General features: G+C 46.4%; 2 protein-coding genes across 11 annotated transcripts in view; one reads left to right on the forward strand and one right to left on the reverse strand.

The window, feature by feature from the left end:
- The first annotated feature begins 200 nt into the window (after positions 1–200).
- LOC120954024 (la-related protein 1) lies at positions 201–11,582 on the forward strand. Of its 8 annotated transcripts, none has more exons than XM_040374555.2 (8): positions 201–794; positions 2,072–3,519; positions 3,640–3,877; positions 4,036–4,133; positions 4,218–5,581; positions 5,691–8,155; positions 8,249–8,621; positions 9,023–11,582. In XM_040374555.2, exons 2-8 carry the CDS (start codon positions 2,518–2,520, stop codon positions 9,450–9,452), a joined length of 5,970 nt encoding a protein of 1,989 aa, XP_040230489.2. In that variant the 5' UTR covers positions 201–794; positions 2,072–2,517; the 3' UTR covers positions 9,453–11,582. The 8 variants fall into 8 exon arrangements, with proteins under 8 accessions (XP_040230489.2, XP_040230492.2, XP_049463164.1 ...); XM_040374558.2 differs by having other exon boundaries at positions 2,506–3,519; XM_049607207.1 differs by having other exon boundaries at positions 201–544.
- A 10,981-nt stretch (positions 11,583–22,563) lies between these two features.
- LOC120948101 (nucleolysin TIAR) overlaps positions 22,564–23,413 on the reverse strand; it is a 22,105-nt gene continuing 21,255 nt past the window's right edge. For all 3 annotated transcript variants that reach the window (XM_040364095.2, XM_040364093.2, XM_040364092.2), the window contains exon 9: positions 22,564–23,413. This exon is cut by the window's right edge and continues 3,579 nt beyond it. The gene's annotated coding sequence lies outside the window, so the exon portion shown is untranslated.

Consider the following 23,413-nt stretch of genomic DNA (forward strand, 5'->3'; position numbering starts at 1 on the left):
TGAATATACCGTTGTTTGTAGTTATTCGCATTCTCCTACAATACTGGTGCACCAAAAACTGTCATAAGTGTTTGCCTAAAAACAAACGCTCACTTTGAAACGAGCTCTGCAGGCAAGTAAAGCCAGGGTAGAGAAAATGAGCGAGATGCAGCGATATTCGAACGTCAAAAACGCTCGCCATGCTGTACGGGTGCGCACATTGACAGCTAACGTTAACCTTAAAAAAATCATTGTGGGATCCTGCTCCGCACGAAAACGTGGTTTCGTGAAGGAAACAAAATATTTATCCGTGCTAAAATCCGTGCTCACCAGCTTCGACCAGCTCTATTAGCCGCGTGGCACGCAGTTTTACGATACACGATAAGCGCCAGCCTGCGACCGAACATGGAATACGGTGCATTAGCCTAGCGCCCGGCTTGGTTAGTACGGTGTGGAAACAGTGTGCTCCGTGTGCGGACGAGGTACGGCAGCGGTGTTGCTCTCCGCCTGTCTGCCTGCCAGGAGGAAGAAGCAGGCCTGAGCACGATGGCACATGTGGTGCACGGTCGGTGTGTGTAGTGTAGTGCAGGGTGCTGCCGACCAAGTCTAGCTAAATCTAGCAAGGACATCGGATCATATGCGCGTACTGCGGGTTGGGACTGTACGGTGTGTGCGTGTGTGTGTGTGTGTCGTATGTGTGACGGTGTGTTCAGTGAGAGAGGCTTCGGTGCTAGCGCATTTACTCCCTATACGGAATTCGGAGCACATGATAGAAAGGAAGCGCCTTCCGGATAGTGTTTCACTTGTACAGACAGGTGCGAAAACCTTTGCTGTATGATCAGCCAGTGGTAGACGGTGGTGGTGGTGTAGCTAACTTTGCCTTTCCAAACCGTTGCCCAGTCGGTTGCGCCGCATGCAGTGGGGGAATCGCTTGTCCCGCATGTTCCGGAACTAGCCCTGTGCACGGTACACCGATAACGTTTGCGGCGCCACACCGGTGAGGAAGAGAGCAACCCCCGGGAGCGCGTCCGATAATCGGCAGGTGGAGGTAACGGAACTGAAACGTGTAGCCAGAGCGCACCGTCTTCGTCGTTGTCGTCGTCTTGGTCGTCATCGTCGCCGCCGCCGCCGTCGCTGTCGTGCTTCTCACGAGGGTTACGCGGCTCAGTCTGCTGCCGCACGGTGTGTGGTGGTCGCGAGACTTTGCCTCTGTGTATGGTAGCATATATTATGTCATCAGGTTACACACGGCCAATACACACACACACACACACACACACATACGCGTAGTGTTTGCACGGGCACACGGCGATAAATCTATTTGCCATTTTGGTGCGGGATTTTTTCGGAGTGTAATTTCGGGACACGTTGAAAAGCGCCTGTGGCCAACGATCGCCATAAGACTAGTGGGGTCGTTTCGATTGTATTGTTGCGGATTCGCTCGGATCCGCTCGATTGTGGATCAGAATTTTCACGTCAATTTTACTGCCACATTGCCTCCCCCTTTCGCCGTGTATCGGTCGTACAGGCGGGTGTGTAGGATGCATGTTGATTTTGGTGCTCCCGAAATAAAGTAAAAAATGTGTGCTTTCGAATTTTGATCTACGTGTGTACGACGACGGTGTGCGCTACACGAGGTAATCGAGAACGTCAATACGCGTTCTCGCTCTCGCACGTGTTATCGTGGAGCAGTTCGCTTTCCCTCTCGCTCGTATCGCTGTGCAGAGGGCCCAGAGCCGGACCTTTCGTGCGAGAGAAACATTGTTCTATTTCGTTCGCTCTCTGTCTCTCTCTTTCTCTCGCTCTGCACCGCACACTGGTAAGAGCGCCGACTGCGAAAAAGTGCTCGTGATCCAAGGGCTGCTGCGGTGTGGTCAAATTTTGGGTGTGTATGTGTGCGTGTGTGTATGTGTTGTGTTGTGCACGGTCCTTCGCCCAGCAGTGTCGGGGTCGGTTTGGTGGTCGGTGTAGTATCCCTTTTCGAACTGACACCCAGTGCCCGCAGCGTGAAGCAACGTGCTCTCGGATTTGGACAAATGGAATGCCTTTTTCTCACACGCTTTTTATGATTTTTGCTTCTCCATCTACACAGTGACGGCGAAGAAGTGGCACAGGGGTGAACGGCGCCGGGGGTGTTGGCCGGTAAAGTTGTTTTCTTTGTGAACATTTTGGTTTTTATTTTTTGGGCAATTATTTTGTGATTGTGACCACCCGAATTTGCGGTGTGCGAAGAAGAAGAAGCAGAACGGCGTGCTAACCGGAAGCTGAGCTTTTTGTGAAAGGAAGCGCAAGTTTTACACACACAGACACGGCAGCGCGCGCTTGGGGCACTTGGGTCGCGTTGCGCCGAGCGGGTTTGTTCAAAGTTTTGTGTGTTGTGTGTACGTTTATTTTTACTCATTTACAAATTAACTGAGAGTTTTGGTGTGGAAGCAAAACATACGCGAAAACTCGTCACGTCAAACCTCGAAGCTTGCGCGATCCACCTAAAGAGAGCCGTTTCCGCTAATCGGAAAATAATTGCAGCGAGCGAAAGCAATGGCATCAACACAGGTATCACATGGAACCAGTGTTAGCAACGCAGCAAATAACAACAACAACAACAACAACAACAACAATAACAACAATACCAACAGCAGCAATAACAACAACAACAACAACTCTAGCTCTTCGTACGCCAACGTGTTGTTGAATCTGAAGGAGCAGCAGGGCAAAGACGTTTCGCATCAAGCCGACAACAACAAGGAAAACATTGGCAGTGAGCGACCGGGCAGTGGTGCACCTCCGAACAGTAGCAGCAGCAAAGGCAAACCGGTGGCAGGCAAAGAGTCGGTAACGCTCGGTACGGCCACGGCCCACAACCCCACAAACACTGCCGCGACCGGATCGGCGGCCACCAGCACCGCACCGATGGCAGACGAGGCGAAGGTTCCGCTCAGCAATGAGCTGGATGTGAAAAACAACACGCCCGACGAGCTGGAAGACGATGCCAACTTTGTCCCAGTGGTGTCGCATCACAAGCGCGATCGTAAGGCAAAGGCGGCCGCTGCCGCTGCTGCCGCCGCCGCCGCCACCGGCGCTTCAACGCCACATGGTGGCCCGAAATCGTCCGGAGAAAAACAGTCAGCCGCTGGAGCTGCTAGGGGGTCTGGCAGGCGCCCGGCGGCTCCAGGAACGCAAACGCACGCAGGCAAGCAGGGCAAGCTCTCACACGAACGTGGCGGCGGACCGGACGAGAAGGGCGGATCGTACCGGAAAGATTTCGGCAAACGAAAGTCGAGCGATCGCAGTCGCAATCTCGCGAATGCGGCCGGCGAATCAGCGAAGGACGAGAAGCTGCACGATGCGACGGCGGAAGGTGGCAGTGCCGGCGGTGCCAGTAGCACCAGCGGAGCACCCGGGAAGCAGCTACAGCAAGCGGCCGCTCCCGGTGGTGCTGTGGCCGGTCCGGCAGGCTCACCATCGGACGAGGAAGACCGCTGCAAGGAGGATGCGAAGAAGTTTGTTGAAGCACCACTGCCAAAGGTGAACGCGTGGAAGGTAGGTGGTTGTCGCTTTCGCTTTTCTAACAATGTTTCGTCGTGTGTGTTGGCGCACTATCTGCATGGTGGGTGTGTAATGTTATTAATGTTGTTTGTTGCACCCCTTTTCCTGGCGCAGGTCACCCCGTCCATAGAACCGGCTCCGATTCCAGCGAACGATACACGTGCCCAGACCAAGTCCAACACAGCCAAGGTAGCGCCAGCAGCGGCGCCCAGCTCGGCGGCAGCCGCTGCTACACCTGCCGTCCCAAGCCCTGCCAGCGCGGTTACAGCTGTAGAAAAATCGGACGTTTCAAGCGCAACTGGATCGAATGAAAAGCGGAATGTACAGCCGAAACAGCCAACCAAAGCTCAAGGTAAACCAAGGCCACAGCAAGTCGAGGGCGTTAGGGCTCGTATACACATTGCTGATAACGGGCTGATCGCTGATTTGCAAAACTGCAAACCAGCTAATGTGGATGAATGATGAAGTAATAGCGATTTTGTTTTCTTTTTTGTTGTAAACATTACACAGGAAATGGCAACCAGAAAGCAATGCCCAACGACCCGAACGGTAGCAAGTCAGCAGCTCCGGCCGGTGGAAAGTCTGATAAAAAACGTAACAACGCAAAGGTGGGTTTGGGATTTTGCTGCTAACCGTTGGGCAGGGGTTATTTTTATGTTTTATTGATTGCTTAAAATTGTCACTTCCCCCAGGCTGCCGATTTCACAGCGAACAGTGGAGACTGGCCAACACTGGGCGAGAAAAAGAACACCCCAGCCGACGGTCCCAAGAAGGGTGGATCGTCCGAAGCGAGCGTAGAAAAGCAAAACGCTGCTTCGAAAGCAACCGGCTTAGCAGTTTCGTCCACATCGACGGCCGGGGTACAGCCAAAATCGTCAGAACCGATGAATGCTCCATCAGCGCAATCGTCGTCGTCGTCGCCGAAGAAACACCAGCAGCCAGCGGATGTCCCAGTTCCTGAAAGCGGTCCAAGTACCTCGAAGACCACCTCCTCGACGAACACTAGCAACAACAGCGCCGTCGTTAAAGATAATGCTACCAAAACAGCGGATGGAGCATCCGCACGTGCTTCTACTGCCCGCGCTAATAATCAAACCGGTCCGAAATCGACCAACGAAGAGGGGGGAAAGAACGCTGCGGCACCATCCTCAACTGCTGCTGCTGCTGCTCCACCGAAACAACCTGCAACGGCATCCAGCACGGCGTCGAAACAGGCCAACTCGGATGGAGCTACTACTGATACCGCCGCCTCGGAGCAAGCGACGGCCACCACTTCACAGAGCCGACCGCACAGCCGAGGCCGTGGAACGGCAGCTGAAGGCGAGGTAAATGGGTCGGCCGCATCCGCTAGCAACAACACGCGCAAGGGCCCGAAGCCGAAGTGGGTTCCGCTGGAAATAGAGCTGCCGAAGGCGCGCGAAAGACGTGCGCGAACGCCCCGGCACCGGCGGTACGACGACTACGAAGAGAGCGGTTGGCATCAGCATCAGGATTCGTCGGCCGGGGGACAGCAGTCAGCCGGCCAGGCGCAGCATGCTAACCAACAGCCACAGGCGCAACAGCAGCAGCAACAGCAGCCGCCGCAGCAGCAGCCGCCGCAGCAGCAACAGCAACAGCAGCATCAGCCGCAGTCGCACCGGGGCAACGGGGCTCCGCCGGGTGGCCGTATGCCTAGAGGGCGGACTACCCGCGGAGGAGGCGGCGGTCCGCCGGCTTATCGCGGTGGCAGAGGCGGCAGTGGCCGCATCGCTACCGGACGCGGTGGAATGAACTTCGGCTACAGACGCGGGGCGCCCATGCGCGGCGGAGCCAACCGTCATATGAACGATCGGACCACTGCCACAACGGGTGCTGCGGCCGGCGTCGAGAACGGTGTGGTTGGCGGCATCCCGCTTGGAACTGGGCAGGATTTCCAAGACTTCACCGCGGTGAACACCAAAATCGGTACCGACCAGGCGGCGTTCATCATGCCTTATCTAAGCACGTTCTACTACAACGGTGCGCCATTGATAGGAATGGATCAGCTGAGCATTAAGGAGTGTATTAAAAAGCAAATGTAAGTTGGCCGCCTTGTTCTTACAAACCTTCTCCCGTCTTCCCACTAACTTTTTTCCTGCTGAAACTAATTGTTCATTTTTATTTCCCTTTCTTGTCGCTTGCCACAGTGAATATTACTTTAGCGAGGAAAATCTAAATCGTGATTTCTACCTGCGGCGAAAAATGGACCCGGAGGGCTTCCTTCCGGTTACGCTTATCGCATCGTTCCATCGAGTGCAAGCGCTCACCGACGATATTGACATAATCACCGAAGCAATCAAGGAATCGGAAAAGCTGGAGCTGATCGAAGACTACAAGGTGCGCACGCGCGTCAACCCCACGATGTGGCCAATCGATCACTCGGTCACGATCGTGAATGGTGCGATGAACTTCGGAGTTACTTTCGCCGACCAGCAGCAGCAGCAGGACCGGACGTCGGCGTTGCCATCGCAGACGGTGCAGGGAGAGCAACAAGCGCCAGATACTAAACCGGCCGGGCAAGAACAGCAGCAACAGGGGGCGGCGGCGACGGCGGCGGCGGTTCCTGCGCCGACATCGGTTCCGGTCGCTGGCGACGGAGCCGATGTCGCAGCCGTGCCGCAGCTGCAGGTGGCCTCGAAGATCCTGTCTAGTATTCCACCACCCCCGTTACCGAGAAATATTCGCAACCCAGTAAGCAAAGCGAGCAAAACCGTGCCGCTGCTAATACCGTGCGTGAACGTAGCGCCGATGGTGAAGCCTTGCTCCGTCAAAGAGGTAGCGCAGAAGACCAATGCTGCCCCTGCCGCTCAGCCGCCGCCTGCGGAGAGTGGGAAATCGGCAGAAGAAAACTTAAACCCCGACGTGCCGGAATTCGTTCCGGCGGCCGCGCAAGTAGAAAATAAGCCACCGAAAAGTAAAGCGAACGAGAAAAAACAGCCCAATCCACCATCGACTGCTGCTGGCGGTGGGAAGAAGGGTAAGGCGGCCCAACAGCATGGGAGTGGTAGCGAGGGAGGCAAGGAAGGCAAAACGGTGAAGGTGGACGAGAAGCCTGCGGAAGCAACTGCACAGCCGGAAGAGGAATCAGCCGAACAGCAGCAACAACAGCCACAACCAGAGGCCGCCTTATGGAAGGAAGTAAAGAGAAGATCTCGGTCGAGTCAATCTCACACTCAGCAAGCACCAGCGCAGCAGCAGCAGCAGCAGCAACAGGCAAAGCAGCAGACAAAAAACAGTAGCGCTACCAGCAGTGTCAGTGGACCGCTGTCGAATGACATTGCTGGTAGCAAGAAGGCTGCATCGATGGAGCAGCTCGCAAAACAATCATCATCGCAGCAGGCGAAGCCCCAGCAGGGTGGCAGTAACACAACGACGCAACAACTGAAGCAGGACAACCTGGGCACCGCACCGGCAGCGGCAGCAGCAGCAGGAGCGAATGCTGCGTCCACCACGGAAGAGCGCGAAGAACTTGACTTCCAGTTCGACGAAGAGCTGGACATACCGCGCAGCTGTGGCGGTCGGGTGAACCATTTCACCGACAACTGGTCGGAGGACGACGACGAGTCGGATTACGAGATACCGGACACGGAAATCAACAAGCTGCTGATCGTGACCCAGATCACGAACCGGCTGCCCAAGCACGATGGGTACGATCGTACGGGCGATTTCACGACGCGCACGAAAATTACGCAGGACCTGGAGCGCATCATCAACGATGGGCTGTACAACTACGAGGAGGATCTGCTCACGAGCAAGAGCGATGGGCGGCGCGGTGGCGGCTACCATGGCTATCGGACGGTGAACCTCATCTCGCAGGAGGAGTACGACAAGCTCGTGACGAAGCCGACCAAGCTGGCAACGCTGGAGGTGGCATCGTCGCAACCCTCCGCGCCTCTGGCACCACCGAGTGTGACCATCGCATCGCCGCCGGCAGCGTCGTCGCCACCGTCGTCCGCAGCGCTCAACGACAGCAGCATGGTCGACGATCAGTCGCTGCTGGACGTGAGCGGGCTTAATGTGAGCACCGCCTCGACGACCACCGGCAACCGGCACAAGGCGCGCTTCTACGCCGTCAACAAGGACGAGTTTGTCGATCCGATCACGCCCCGCAAGCGCAAAACGCGCCACCTGAACAATCCGCCGGTCGAGAGCCACGTCGGCTGGGTGCTGGACGCGGTGGAGCATCGGCCCCGCACGACCAGTATTGGCAGCTCGGCCGGCACGAGCCCGACCGCGTCCAGCTACGGCTCACTGCCCCACAGCCTGCCGGTCTTTCAGCATCCGTCCCACGCGCTGCTGAAGGAGAACGGGTTCACGCAGCAGGTGTACCACAAGTACCACAGCCGGTGCCTGAAGGAGCGCAAGCGGATGGGCCCGGGTCAGTCGCAGGAGATGAACACACTGTTCCGGTTCTGGTCGTTCTTCTTGCGCGAGAACTTCAACAAGAACATGTACAACGAGTTCCGGCAGCTCGCGATCGAGGATGCCGCCGAGGGTTTCCGGTACGGGCTGGAGTGTTTGTTCCGGTTCTATTCGTACGGGTTGGAGAAGAAGTTCCGGGCGCAGCTGTACGAAGACTTCCAGCACGAGACGGTATCAGACTACGAAAATGGTACGAACAGCGTGGGGCGGCACCACTAATGTTGTTTGCTCTAACACAAATGTATATCTTTTTTTTTGGTTTCCTCTCCCCCATACTTCATAGGTCAACTGTACGGGCTGGAGAAATTTTGGGCCTTCCAAAAGTACTACAAAAACGCTTCCAAGCTCACGGTAAACCCCAAGCTGAAGGAATATTTGGACAAGTTCAATTCGATCGAAGATTTCCGTGTGCTGGAACCGCAGATCAACGAAATGCTTGAGGGTGTCGGTACTCTGAAACCGTGTCAAACGAAGCGCCGCCCGAGAAGCGTTTCGGAGAGCGAGGGTGTCGCGGTGGTGGTCGGTTCCGCACCGGGACCGTCGCATGCCGGTAGCCATGCTTACCAGGCCGGAGGAAGTCGCCGCGGCGGCAGCAGCGGAAGTGGAGCCGGTTCATCGAGTCACAGCAATACTGGTCATTACACAAGTCGTAACCGGTGAGTACGAAACGGAGTGAAACTAATTTGCACCACATTAATAACAACACCTTGTATCGTGTGCATTGATAATGTTGAGAAAAAAAAGTATTGGGGTTTTTTATTGCTTTTTCCGCACGGCTGATAGGAAAGGATGTATGTACAAATTGAAATATTTAAAATTGTTCAACACATAGCACGTGATCGTGATGGAGACGCCTGGTGTCTTGAGTAAATTAGAAAATGTACTAGTGGCGACCTTTTAATGATTTAAGCTGGAGTGTTGAATGTTTTTACAGACACGTGCTTAAATTTCATCACTCATGTTGTTTTCTTCCCATACCTATTCCACAATACTACATCTTCATACATGTATTATACACTATCTAACGACAATTTATTTTACCTTGCGTGTGTTCTAGATGCGATTCAACGGGAAACAGACCGGTGGAGGTATCGAACCGGCTACGCACCCGCACCGGCTCCTTCGGCGACTCAACACAGGTGATGCGGCGCAGGAGCGGATCGGCAGGAAATCGTGTAGTGCGCACGTTTAACAACCCGAGCAGCAGCCATCGTTCCCTTGCCTTTCTTACCCGTAGCAACATGCAGCAGCCCTCCACGTCAGGTAATGTAGGTAGCAACAGTAACATCAGCAAACATCAGCAGCAAACCTCACAGTACGCAGCTGGTGCTCACAAGGCAAAGCCGTACAAAACGCCGGCGCAAAGTAGTAACAGCAGCGGCGGTGACAATACGGCCGGACCGGCGCCCGACGGTGCAATGCCGAGCAGCAGCAACAGCAGCAGCAACAACAACAGTAAACCGAATGAAAGCAACGTTCATAACTAAAGCAGTGCTAATTCAATGCTGCAGGGGACAAACTATCCTGATTTAATGTGAGTAATCGCGGTCCAAACGGCTATTTCTCAACCGATGTTATGAGAAGGTAGTTAGTTTTGCTCCGATGCGAGTTACGCCGCACTAAAGAGAGAGAGAGAGAGAGAGAGAGAAAGAGTTACGTATTAGTAGCTTTCTTTTTCAAACTGCCAGACAGATACACACACAGACACACAGACACAGATATACACACACACACACACACAAACGCGCTCACAGTGGATGTTGCGCGGGTGGATGTGTGTTTTATTTCCTGCCCTGTGCGCTCTCGAAGCAAGGTCTTCGAAAGCAGACTTGCAACATGGCGCTGTATGCGGCAAGTTAAAATTATAATGGTTATTCTTTTTTTTGCCTCAAATACCCCTTTTCATGCCATTTTTTTAGCTGAATGGCTGAATCTTATTGATGTTTCTACAAACACAAAGCAAGAGAAAAACAAAAACAACCCAATAACGAAACCAGTAGAGGAATACTAGTATTTCTGCCCCGATATTAAACTGCGCGCGAACCTATCGAAGTAGATACGCGGAAGGCCTCTACGCGAAACCGCCCTGTAGGTGTAAAGCTCATTGTATTCGCACTTTGATGGTGTGATCCGACAACAGGAGACAAGCAGGAGAAACACACGAAGTGTGGCTGCGTAGTAAAACGATAAAAAGTACGAAAAAGAGTAGACAGCAGATACAAAAAAACTACTCAGGCATCTCTGCTTGGCTGGTTACACGCCCCGAGGCTTGTATATTTAGGCAGTACAAGCCGAGATGGGGGAAGGCTTGGCGTCTCTGCACCGACACCCTATCCAAATTAGAACTCCCATACATCCGTCGTACACCACACGGCTGGTACATAATGATAATTGCACCGACGTTTATTATTATTGTGTTTTTTTTTTGTTTGTTGTGGAGCCATAGTTGTACATGGATTCGTGTGTGGGTGTTCAAGTGTTAAGCTACCGGCTTGCGTTATGGGTAGCGTAAATGGTAACGTGTCTGCTTTGCAAACAACAAGCTGCACGTGTACCGGTTGTGCACATGTGTTATTACGAAGTGGGTGGAATAACACTTAAGTGAAAGTATAAAGCGTATATACTTACCGTGCTTTAGATGTAGTGCAGGACTGTAAAGTGGAAAATGATTGAATTTGGTTTTGTGTGTCTGTGTTTAGGGTGGCCGTTTCTGTGGTGTGGTTCCCCCGCCCCGCACGATTTGTAGTCAGCCGTGCAAGAATAACACAAAACACACGATATCTGTGCGCTAAAGAAGAAAAAAAAAAACGCAAATGGGGGTCTTTATTTAAACACGCTATAATCAGGTTTGTTAGTTTTTGTCAGGGTGAATTTGTTGATTTCCGTACAAAATAATACTGTGACCGTGCTCTGTAACTCCGTAACCAGAGGTGTACTAAGAATGCAACTATAGAGGAATTATTCAAAATTTGCGAATGAGGCGCGGTCGGTTTCTCACGTGTTTGATAAGTTTTGTACGCCACTCATTTGTTCTCACACCGTTGTGCCCTGATCCTCCCTATGCTTATTATGCTTTACATCGACTAATTTGTGTTAATTTTTGCGCTCACACTGATGCGCGTGCCTGACACTGATAGTTGTGTGTTTTCTGCTATTGCTCTGTAATTGGTATGTTTTTTTTTTCAATTGGGCCTATATTTTTATCGTTGAATGTTCTTTTCTTTAATTTACGTTTATAATTTTTTTTTTCTGTGGGATTATTGAATTTAATGTTCGATAAAAGAAGTTACTAGAAGTGTAAGCGGAATGACTAAGAGATAAAATTACACACACACAACTTCTTAGTACGTAGGTGCAAACTAATGGAAAAACATGAAAATGCAAAAAAAAAATCATAAAACAAAGATGATGAGCAGGGCCGAAAGCAAATAAAAAAAATGTCGAAAATCGTTGCTAGCTACAAATAGATTCGGATTATGAAAGGTAAAACAACAAGAAAAATTGCTGAGCCACAATTAATTAAACTATAAATATAAATATAAATATATATAAATCGATAACTGTAAATATTATACTTTATATCAGTCAGTTTACATAAAAAATACTTTGTAAGATGATTTTGAAAGGCGTTCTTCTTTCTCTTCGTACACTAAAATTGATGACAAAAAATTGAATGTTTTAACATGTTTTTTACTAACTTACTTATCCGGCACTACAACCGCTTTGCGGTCTTGGCCTGCCTCAGGAGTGTCCGAAACCGCTCACGGTCTCGCGTCTTCGTCTACCAGTCCGTTATCCCGGCCTTAATGGCGGACGCCTCCACGCCATCTTGCCACCTCAATTTGGGCCTACCACGCCTCCTCTGTCCTTGTGGACGGCCTAAAACGACTTTACGGGCTGGGTCGTCCGTTTCCATGCGTATAACATGGCCAGCCCACCGGAGCCGGAGCCTGGCGAGCTTGATACGCTGTACGACAGTGAGGTCGCCGTACATCTCGTATAGCTCGTCATTATAGCGGCTCCGCCATTGTCCTTCCACACATACGGGGCCAAGTATCCTTCTGAGCATCTTCCTCTCGAACGCGGCTAAAAAGGTTTCGTCAGATTTGGACAGCGTCCATGTCTCAGAGGCGTATGTGAGTACTGGTACTATATAGGTACTATATAGTCCCAGCTTCGTCCGTCGCGACAGGTTCTTGGAGGTGAACTGATTTTTCAGGCTGTAGAATGACCGGTTGGCAGCCAGCATTCTTGCGCGCAACTCAGCTTTTATGCTGTTGTCGTTGCTGACCTTTGACCCAAGATAGGTGAATTGTGGGACGACTTCAAACGTGCGTTCACCTATCTGCACGTCACGCCTACGTAGATTCTGATTATTTGTTGGTGGGCCCGCTGATGTTGCCACCATCAGTTTGGTCTTAGCCTCGTTTATCTGCAATCCGAGGTTCTCTGCCGCCTGCTCGATCCCTTGATAGGCTTCTGCTACATAGGAGAGCCGCAGACCAATGATGTCTATATCATCAGCGTATGCCAGGATCTGGGTTGACTTATAGAAGATGGTTCCCGTAGCCTCCACCCTCGAGTCACGGATGGCCCTCTCTAGCGCCAGGTTGAATAAGAGACAAGCAAGCCCGTCCCCATGGCGCAGACCTTTGGTGGTAGCAAAAGGTCCTGAGAGTTTTCCATCCACCCTCACCCTTAACATGTTTCAGCTGTTTTAAATTTTGCAGCAGCTATGACTTTAGTGTTCGACGTGGCTGGCCATTGGAAATTCTGATTGGAATTCAGTTGAGCCTTGTCTCATCTTGGGAATCCTATATGAATGTATTTAAAGTAATGCTTATAGCCTAGTGTCAAAGTATCACACACTCTCAATTATACACAAATATTAATCAGAATTTTTGTATTTCGGACTGGTGCACAGTTGAGGATATTAAAGGACACACGCGGCTCTTCTGTATCAATTACTATATTCTAATATAAATAATATATATGCTACAAGATTGTTGTGTGTGTCGGGTCGCAGCCTACGATCGAGTGCGAACCCTCGGTAGCCCGATCGCTCCCGAAGCCCTTAACGGCCATTCGGACGTCGGATGCTGTCAGTTCCACGACAGCATCGAGTCGCGGTTACACTGCACTGTTTCTGTACACAACAAGAATGAATAAAACAATATATTTTACGTAAGATGTAGCTTGAGTCTATCCTCAAAACATTTTTCGGTTAATTGATGTCAAATAGATGGTAGTTACTAGTAAAAGTGCGACACACAGCTGATATATAGTCTGAAAAGTTAAAACGGGTATTTAACTGGACAAGAGACAGTAATTAATTGACGTGTACGTAAGTTTCTAGATATACTTTAACGCTACATCATAACTAGTAGTGTTGGAGCGTCAAGTCACTTACCTCCTAATTGCCTTAGTACTGGTTCCTTCCAGTGTAGACCTTCCTGAGAGCGTTTCTACATACACCGAGACTGCAGGTGAGAGAATTGACAACCGGTTTCTCACGCTGGTGTGTGTAGAAGCTCTGAAAAGCGCTGAGATGAGACTTTTAAGATGATGTTGAAAAAATCTATTTTAATCGCTAAAATGAAGTCAAAAAAGTTTCTTTTACTTTTTAATAATATATCTACGATTATTAGACGGCAAAAATGCAAACTATAATTGATCGATCGCTATAAACTGCCAATTCAATTTTTTCTCAGCTCCATCGTTCTTTGCATGCCGAGGAGAATTCTCTCACCGAAAATGCTGTCGGTCGCTGTCAAAGCATGCTGTCAGTTATTTTCTCAGCTGCATTCTCGGTGTATGTAGAAACGCTCTGAAAGTACGACGGTAGTAAGTACAGTGAAATATCTCTAAGGTGAATCAAGGGACCATCTGTTTAGAGAAACATTCAGCCACTTTCCCAAACTCGATCGAGGTGGAAACAATAAAAGTGGTTGACAAAAACGACATAAAATGGTGAATTCCTTGGATGTACTTAGAAAATTTTGCCATTTAGAGAATTTGGGCTGGCAAATCGCATATGCAGCATAGAAAATATTCGCCTTAGGGTTCATAAATTACTACAGGTCGGTCCGTCCTGTGTACTTTGACAAAACTTCAATTGACTGCTAGTGCCCGCGTACACATGACACCCACGGGCCTGCCCACTAGTGATGGGTAATCCGGAGCGCAGTCATGGATCAACTCCGACTCCGGTGCGCAAAATATGACTCCGACTCCGGATCATAACCGGAATTGGCTCCGGATCAGTCCGGATCAGTCCGGATCGGTCTGGATCAATCCGGATCAGTCCGGATCAGTCCGGATCAGTCCAGATCAGTCCAGATCAGTCCGGATCAGTCCAGATCAATCCGGATCAGTCCGGATCAGTCCGGATCTTATGAGTCCGGATGAGTCCGGATGAGTCCGGAGGAGTCCGGATGCGTCCGGATCAGTCTGGGTGAGTTCGTCTGAGTCGGAACGAGTCCGGTAGAGTCCGGGCGAGTAGTTTAGGTTGACGTTGCAATTGCTAATTCTCAAACTGTCCATTATCGTTTAGACAATTCTTGATGAGTTCATTGACTTTCAAGTCGTATATCGAATATGTACGAAAACTGATGTCCGGATTGATCCCCCCCCCCCCTAAACAGTCCCGAGCAACTCCGAGTCTGACTCCGAGTGGTGCCGCAGTCGGATTGATCCGACTCCGGTAAAAAATTGTATTTACCCATCACTACTGCCCACGTCCGAATGCAGAGCCGATTGCATACGATTCTATCTTTACCATTAACATGAGAAAGACAGGGCTTATACCCCGAACGTACCCGAAAGGTATGCATGCTTCACTCATCAGGATCTAAAGGCAAGGACAAGGCAAAAGAGACACAGAAAAGATTCCTCACGGCTACACATGTCCTCTAGACGCGTTGTCTATGCGTCTCGCTCGGTATCACAGCATACGGTAGGTAAGGAGTACAACTTCAGCTACGTGATACGCATACATGTTTATCGAACACAACTATTCGGTTCGGCTCGGTAAAGTTCGGTAGGACGCCGGAACACATGAGCGCAGACTTTTCATGATTTTGTATGAGACTTTGGCTGTTTTGGACCACACGTGTAGGTGCTGACACTGTCCGTGTGAGTCCAAAGTTACTTAGCAACTCCAATACAAATACAAAGTCCGTAGCAACCATAACTCTCTATCTGCCAATCTCAATAAAAATCTCCATCCATCATGGGTACCGAAATAAAAGCTAAGGACCCACCTGTAGTCTATCTAGCTACGTTGCCTTAGGGAGATATTCATCTTGAAGAGGCATGACATGTATGGAATATGACGGGACCGACAAAATGTTCCACTTAAAGAAACAATTCGTCTTGAAGGGACTCCATCTTAGAGAGATTTCACTGTAGTACCTAAGTGTAAGTGATTACCAGAAGTTGTTAGCATTTTTTACGATTGGAGAAAACATTAAAGCATGGGTACATAGACGGCTCAAAGTCTCTATAAAAATGATAATAATAAATGGGTACTCGCTACCCAAGTGCCACAAATCCACTAAACGACCACTAAACGGCTTCTAAACGACTCAAGCACTTTACCTAAACGGAATATAGAAAGACTTCGTTTAGCAGACGGCAAACGACTCATGCATTCTAAAAATAGCAAAAAAGCTGATGGCGCTATCTGTTGGTGGGATACCCCAACCAGTTGAGCTTCATCGCTTGGAGGAGAGCTTTCTCATTTCCTCTGTACTGTTGTATGGTTTCGCATTGAAGTTATGCATCGCTAGAACTAGAACGGCGATACTGTTGTTTAAATACTAAACTCCAATGGACACCACCAGCACTGAAACAAGTGAGATTTTAGTAATGGTCGTTGGTGTTGATACCCACGTATCTTGACCACACGACCATTCATGTAGATTTTTGCTCAGAAAGTTAGAAGGCTATTATATAGGTAATGATAAGAAGAAACTTGAAGAAACACATATTGCATTGATCAAAAACCAATGGATGGATGATTCAATCAATTTTTTTCTATGGATATTCAATTTTCCAGTCATTTATTTATTTATTTATTTATTTATTTATTTATTACGATACAAATATCTGCCTCAGAGGGCTAAATATAGGGAAACTTACTGACTAAAACTTAAAATTAAAGATAACAAGCAAATACTTAAATCTAACTAGACAAACATATACTAGACAGCAAGCAATTTGTAACACAGCCAACACACGTAAAATGAAAGAATTAGGATGGGGAAACAAAAAGGGAGTCAAAGAACTTAATGAAGAGGGGGCGAAGGGATTGAGGGGGAATATGAAAATCAAACACACCAGAGGCACTGTTGAAGCGATGGAGGGATCGAAAAAACGGATCATTGGTGCCATACAGCGTTCTTCTCGACGGGATTTGAAGGAAATCGCGGCGTCGACGAAAGCGAGCAGGCGCGTACAGTGGTATTCTGTTAAGAAATGAAGGACAATCAATCTCGTTCCGAAGCAAACCACTGATAAGCAAAGCTTGAGAAGCAGAGCGACGATCATGCAGTGTCATCAATCCAAGCATACGGCATCGGACTTCATAAGGGGGAAGAGAAGCACCCGATTGCCCTAAAAGACGCCTAATGGCAATACGGGTGAATCTGCGTTGAACACTTTCAACCCTTTCAATCCATTCCGAGCTGACCGGGCACCACACAATGCTAGCATATTCTAAAATAGGGCGGACTAAGCTACAGAAAAGGGCTTTGAGGCATATAGGATCACGCACATCATTTGCCATAGCACAAATCATTCCTAGTACACTATTGGCATGGTTAATGGTACGCTCAATGTGATGATTGAATGACAGCTTTGCATTTAAGCTTAATCTGTGGCGCTTGGGTAGGTAGTGTGATTTGGTTCTCCACTATCGCCATCTAGCGGCAATAGGCGAAAGAGACCAAAAAATTGTTATGTGCCATCGAGCGAATGCTCGTAGTGATACTAACATTTAATAATTTTTTCATCATTTTGTGATGATGAAAAGATCACATATCATACCAAATTCGTACTGAAATTTTTTTTTGAGAATAAAAATTAAACAATTGTAGTGATATTTCCGGCCAGCTGTCGCTACATACTAAACTTCAAAATTCAACCAAACAATTACGCTCCGTTTACTCACCCTTTATGTCCGTAAACAAAGCTCGTGCTTTCCTTATCTCATTTTCCAATCATGTTTCTAAACCAATTTCTCAATCTCAATGTTTGTGAACAGAACAGAAAATCCAACAATTGCTTGTTAATCATCATGTTTTATTGATATTTTCGTGTCAATACAACTGTAGTAGTTTATGGTTGATTTGTTGTTGTTGTTGTTTTTGCTGTTTTGGTTTGGTTTGTTTGTTTTTTAATTTCGTTTTTTTGGATTTCATGGTTCAATTGTTTCCGCTTATGCTGCGATTCCGTGCATGCCTCCTTTCCGTGCACATAATTTGACTATTACTGAGTCATCTCGTTACCCAAATTTGGGGCCTCATTTCGCAATATGCAGATATATATATGTGTGTGTGTGTATATATATTTAATTCATTTTAAAACAGCTTAGCACATTGTAGTTGCTTCTCTTGTTTTTCCCCTCGCTTCGTTTATAGCAGCTATTGCCTGTCGCTATTTTCTTTCTTTCTGTTTCGTTATGTTTTGTTTTCTTTATATCGTACTTGTAAAATTATAGATTTGCAAACATTGGTTTGGTATATATTTTTCACTCTCTTTTTTGTGTTTTAATGTAGTTTGTTGTTGCCCTTGCAATTGTTTGTGTATGCTGTATTCGTGTTTGTGTGTTTGTGCGTGTGTTTGCGTATGTTGTATACTTTCTTACGTCTAGTAGTTTGAATTGAACTGTACTTTTGTAAACAACTGTACACACACACAAATCTCCAAATAGTCCCACGTCGGTCTAATCACATGTTGAGTGTTGTGAGGGTTGCCTTTTTATCGTTGTCTAGAAAAGTGCTGTTTAAGTGTTAAAAACGAACCAATTATCAGCCAAATCACTCCAATGTGGCGAGGTGTTTAACTAAAATGTTTAAAATAATGTATTTTGTTGTATTCAATTATGGGGTAAATCATTAAATATGTGTTTATTTTTTGTATCTGATTTGATGGCGGTAGTTTAATTCATCTGTTTCCAATTCCTATAGGACGCAGCGTCAAGTAAAGTATCACCGGTTTAAGCATGGGGCTACATATGTTTATCTCAATGCAATGATACACATTTTTGGGGGGTGTGTGTTTCTTGTCTTTTTTTATTCTCCTTTTATTTGTTTTTTTTTTTTATTCATATGTGCGTCTACATCTATAATGTGCTAACATGTGTTGTTTATGTTGTGTATTTATGTGTGTCTGTATTTCGGCTGTTGCAATGGTGGAGCTTCCTCTTGATTTTATGAATGTTTCGCTTACATTATATACCCTTAGTCTGTGTAAGTGTTGTTTTTTGTGTGTATTATATTTTTCCCACTGTTTTTGTTTGTTTTACCTTATTGCATTTAACATGTTAGTTTCATTGTTTCGCTTCCTTTCGACTTGGTTCAGTCCTCCAAAGTAGGGATGAGAGTAAGTGCAACACACCTCAATCCGTTTGCTCATTTAAATGTCTTGTGGAGACGATGTGCTTTTGGTTTTGTATGTGTTTGTATGTGTGTTCTGTTATGTTTTTCCTTCTTTATCCATATCCTAATTCACTTTCCAACTTACCCCGAAATTGCATTTTAAAGTATTAACGCAGAAACTTGCGCACTGAACATTCTCATGTTTCCTAACCTTTATGCTAAGATTTACCCTTGCCCTTTCTTCTTCTTTCAAAACATTGTTATAGCAGCAAATATGTATGTGTGTGTTTTACAAACAGTTCATTGTTTCGTTCCATTTATAAATATAATATGTTTGATTTGTTTGTTTGTTTGTGTTTTTTTCTTCTTTTCTTGCTTCTTGTTTTGTCAATATTTAATAATAATGTTCGTGTGTTGTAGTGGCATGTTTTATGTATTCTTTTGTCTTCTTTTTTGTGTACCTTACAAATAGCTTTCCTCATTCAATTGCGATTACATGTGTGTGTGTTTTTTTTTGTGTTGGTTTTTGTTTGTTTCTTTGTTTTCCTTAATGTAATACTTAATAATTCTTCGACACTCTGGTTTCAACCCTCCCCTTCTTGTTTTGTTTCTGGTTTCACATAGCTCTTGTTTTTCTTCTTCTTCTTTCACTTCTTACTTTCTTAATGCTGTTTAGTGTTCCGTGATCATTTGGCAGTTCGCCATTAAATTCAATAGCACTCAAAACCGAGCACGAAGACGACGACGACGACGGCGACAACTATGGGGAGCACATGTGCATGTCCGGTGTATGTCCTGTCTGATAGAACCCACAAACCCAAACCGAGTGTGAGGTGAAGTGTATCAAAAGCTTGGCATATGATTTCGACCCTACGCGAACGAATGCGTCGCTCGCTCCCATCCCCATATCCGTGCGTGTCTGTCTGGTGTGGCGGTCTGGTTGGTTTACTAAGTTCAATAAATTCTCTACTGTAATTGCACGCTTGCTTTGCCGATTAAAAACTAACCGAGATCGTTGCTTTTCATATAGTTTTGTTTTGTTTTGTTTTTTTTGTCTCTCTTTTCCACGTCGATCCAACACAACAATTTGCACACAACTGTGTTTTGCTCGCTTGCACCCGGGATAGTGGTGATGAATGGCGGCCTTATTTAATATACCTTAATAATATCAGCGTAATACCCGAACCACACGCTTAACCATGGCTTGTGCCGCTTGCTTAGCTGGATTAGCTGGCTCCATACCTTTCTTGCCTTCTTCTTCCTCCAGTGAAATAGATTCGCTTGTTTCTTGTTTCTGTTTTTCTCCTGCTCTTTGCTTGTCTCACACGAAAGTCAATTCAATTTTTCTAAATAACGAACTCAACAACGAAGTGGTTTTAAACAATCAACGAGCTATCATCATCGAGCTGAGCAATGTTGAACAAACAACCTAGATGGGGGGGGAGAGAGTTGGCTCTCAGGAGCTATCAGTAGAGTATAAGGGGTCCAAAACGGGGGGAAAAATCGTTTTTGTTTTGTTTTTGTTTTTGTTAAGCAGAAAACAAAAGGAAATCACAGTAGTTCAGTTCCACGTGGTGGTGTGCTTCCCTCCTCCCGTCAGAGGTAGGCATCGGAATCGTTAATAGTATTCAGTAATCACTAGCAATGTGTTCGTGTGTGTTTGTGTGTGTTTGTCTTTGTTTGACGTTTATGTTGGATAGAGTTTGTTTGTTTGTTTTTCTTCAGTAAATACTTATAGTAGCTTGGTAGAGAAGTTCTTAGATGGTAGGATTAGTTGGGTTTACTTCTGTTGCTCTTTCTGTTGTTGTGTTGTGTCTGTGTGCGTGTTTGTGTAGATTGCTTAATAGTAGGTGTAGTAGTAGCTGTAGTATTAGTAGTAGTAGGAGTAGTAGTAGTAGTAGTAGTCGCTTAATTGCAGTGTTGTGCTTCGCTACCATGAAAGCCTTCCTTCCCTATTCCTTCCCTTTCTGCTATGTCTCCCGTATTATAGTAACTGGTAACACAGTGGTTCTGCTCCATCTTGCATTTTAATATCGATTGCCATTCTTCTGTTGCTTAGTTTTGCTGGTTAAGGTTAAGGTTGTTTTAGTAAAGTGTTTGCGGTAAATCAATTCATTCACATCATCCGACAAACGCTTGCCACATGTGTATATATATATTGCCCGACGGTAGAATTTTCCTATTGCTATCTAATTGGTTTGCTTTGCTTGCTATGAAAAAGTGTCTTCACTCCGGTTCCGGTTGCTATCAAGCACCCATCCTTTCTCTCTCTCTATCTCTCTCTCTCTTTCTCTCTCTCTCCCTCTCTATCTCTCTCTCTCTCTTCTCAAAGACATACTCCCGCTAGCCCCCACTAAGAAAGCGAAAGAGAGAGAGAGAGAGAGAGAGAGAGAGAGAGAGAGAGAGTTGCGAGAGACTGACAGACTTCAGAAAAGAAAACGTTCCTATTGGTTCGGTTCAGTTTAATACTCAAATCATCAGCTACAATATGCACTAAAAATAGACCTTTCTATCTTTTAAGAACGTTCCTGGGACGTCGTCCGCGCTCTGGTTAGTTTGTTAGCAGCGGCTACTACTCTACTGTCCGCAATCAACAAATCCGTGTATTGTGTTTTATATATTTATACACTCTCTCACGTGCATTCCCTTTTTCCCCCTTTGTTGATTCTCCTCATTGGCCACCTTTTCTTCTCCATGTTTCTCGGTGCATGAGTGTCGTCGATTCCATCACAACCCAAACTTGTATTATTTTTTTGCATTTAATTAGAGTTTCTGTCAATAGTTTTTAGTACATTTCTTAGCTTGCTTCTTTGTTTTGTGTGTATGTGTGTGTTTTTTGTGTGCTGCTGAGTTTTGTAATTTAAATATTCATTCGCTCCTGGTGTATGGATCCGGTACTCTATTGTGGCTTTTGTTTTCGCAAATACATTACTAAAGATTGTTCTGCATCACACACACACACACACACACACACGCGTAAAAACTGGGGGGAAGGGGCTTGGCTGATGAGTTATGGGAAGAAAGGCCAAATTAATACGTTTGATTCATGTTTCAATTGTTTCGATTTTGCTCGATTGTAGTATGGTGCTTGTTGTATATGTGTATGTGTGTGTGTGTGTATTTGTTTATGTTTTTAGTGATTTAGTTTTATCTCTCTTGCTACTTCTTGTAGGTTCTCGTTTGATTTTACTTCATTGAAAGATTCCAATACCTATCTAATAATTCGCACTGGTAAACTTGTTTTCTATGTGTTTTTTTTTTTGTCTGTGTGTGGTTCTATGGGAGCTTTAGCTTGGCTCACTCTCCATCCTTATTTTAATCGCTATATAAATGGTTGTTGTTTCTGTTGACTTTGTTCGTTTGTTTGTTACTGTGTTTGTGTGTGTGTGTGTGTGTGTGTATGTGTGGGTTTTGTTTGCTTGTTTCTTTATTAATTTGGATTTCTTTTTTATTCTGTTAGTTTCTGTTGCTTTAAATGGTAAGGTTTAATTGATTAGTATCTTATTTACTTATGTTGTTGCGTTTCTTCCATCCTTCCTGTTTTACTTTCCTAATCCCTCGCTTGTGGTGCTTTATTTTAGTGCTGTGTGTTGCAGCGTTGCAGTGTTTAACAGATGGTTGCTGCTACACCTGCTTCATTAATGCCCTTAGTCTGGTCTGGCGCGTCCGCCTCTTTTTTTTTATTAGTGTTTGTAGAAAGTCTAGCCTACCGAGAAAGTCTGTTCTGTTCGGTTCGTTAATGATTAAATTGTTAAAGGTTGTTTAAGATTCTGCACGGCTGTGCTACGTTTCTCTCGCGTACTCGCGTCGTTTTGGCTGAAGGTAGGTTTACCAAACTATACGCAATATATGTATGTATATATGTTTATCTAAAACTCAAAACCATCCTCCAAAAAGGGCTACTACACACCAACTGAAATACAATCAAATACGTCGTTCAAATACGTTGTAAATAAAGTAACAAACACCTTTTTCTTCCATTTTCCGTCTTATTTCCGTGTGTGTTTTTTTTGTCATAGGGACTCCATGTGTGTACGTGTGTGTGTGTGTGTGGGTGTGTCTGTGCGTGTGTTTGTGTGTGTATATATATGTAAATATATTATTTTAATATACGAGATATGGGAATCTCCTCTAATGTGTCTTAGGGATCTCGTCCAATAGTAAGAAGACTTGTTTGCTTTGCATTACTATTTTCTGCGCTTTCTGTTCTCTTTCTGTTCTCTTTTTGTTTCTCTCTCTCTCTCTCTGTATAGTTCATACGCCATTACTGTCACTACCATCTTGTGTTTTGGTTTTTCATCCTTACCACCGTCGTCACAATGAAAATTGCTACTACACTGGTCACTGGTTTGGTTTGTTTTGTTTCGTTTTGGTTAAATTGCTAGAGTAGAAATTGATGTATCAACCATCGGCACATTCAAACAAATCAAACATGTTTCCCAACTCATATTCTAACGGCAACTGTGTGATACAGTTGGTCCAAAGCAACGCCCTAAGAAATCAAATACAGTAGTACGTTACCAAGCAAAAATGGGTTCGCTCTCGAAACGAAATACATTAAAATGATGTGCATCTACAATGTACAAGACATTTACCAGTGCGGCAGTCCTCTCCCGCGCTGGGTTAGTTTGCCGCACCGTTGTTTTCCACCTTCCTTCCCGCAACGACAACATCACATCGGGAAAAAGGGATGGTGGCAGAGAGAATCGGGGACCGAGGAGTCGATAAAATGATTTTTCGAATGGCTCACTCATTCTGTCCTCCTCTACATTCCCTCATCTTTCTTTGCACCAATTGCTTTCCCTCCTCTGCCATTGCTGCTCTCCAATTTCCAATACCTTTTTAAG

The sequence above is a fragment of the Anopheles coluzzii genome, chromosome 2 (genome assembly GCF_943734685.1).
Source record: "Anopheles coluzzii chromosome 2, AcolN3, whole genome shotgun sequence".
In the NCBI taxonomy this organism is placed as follows: Eukaryota; Metazoa; Arthropoda; class Insecta; order Diptera; family Culicidae; genus Anopheles; species Anopheles coluzzii.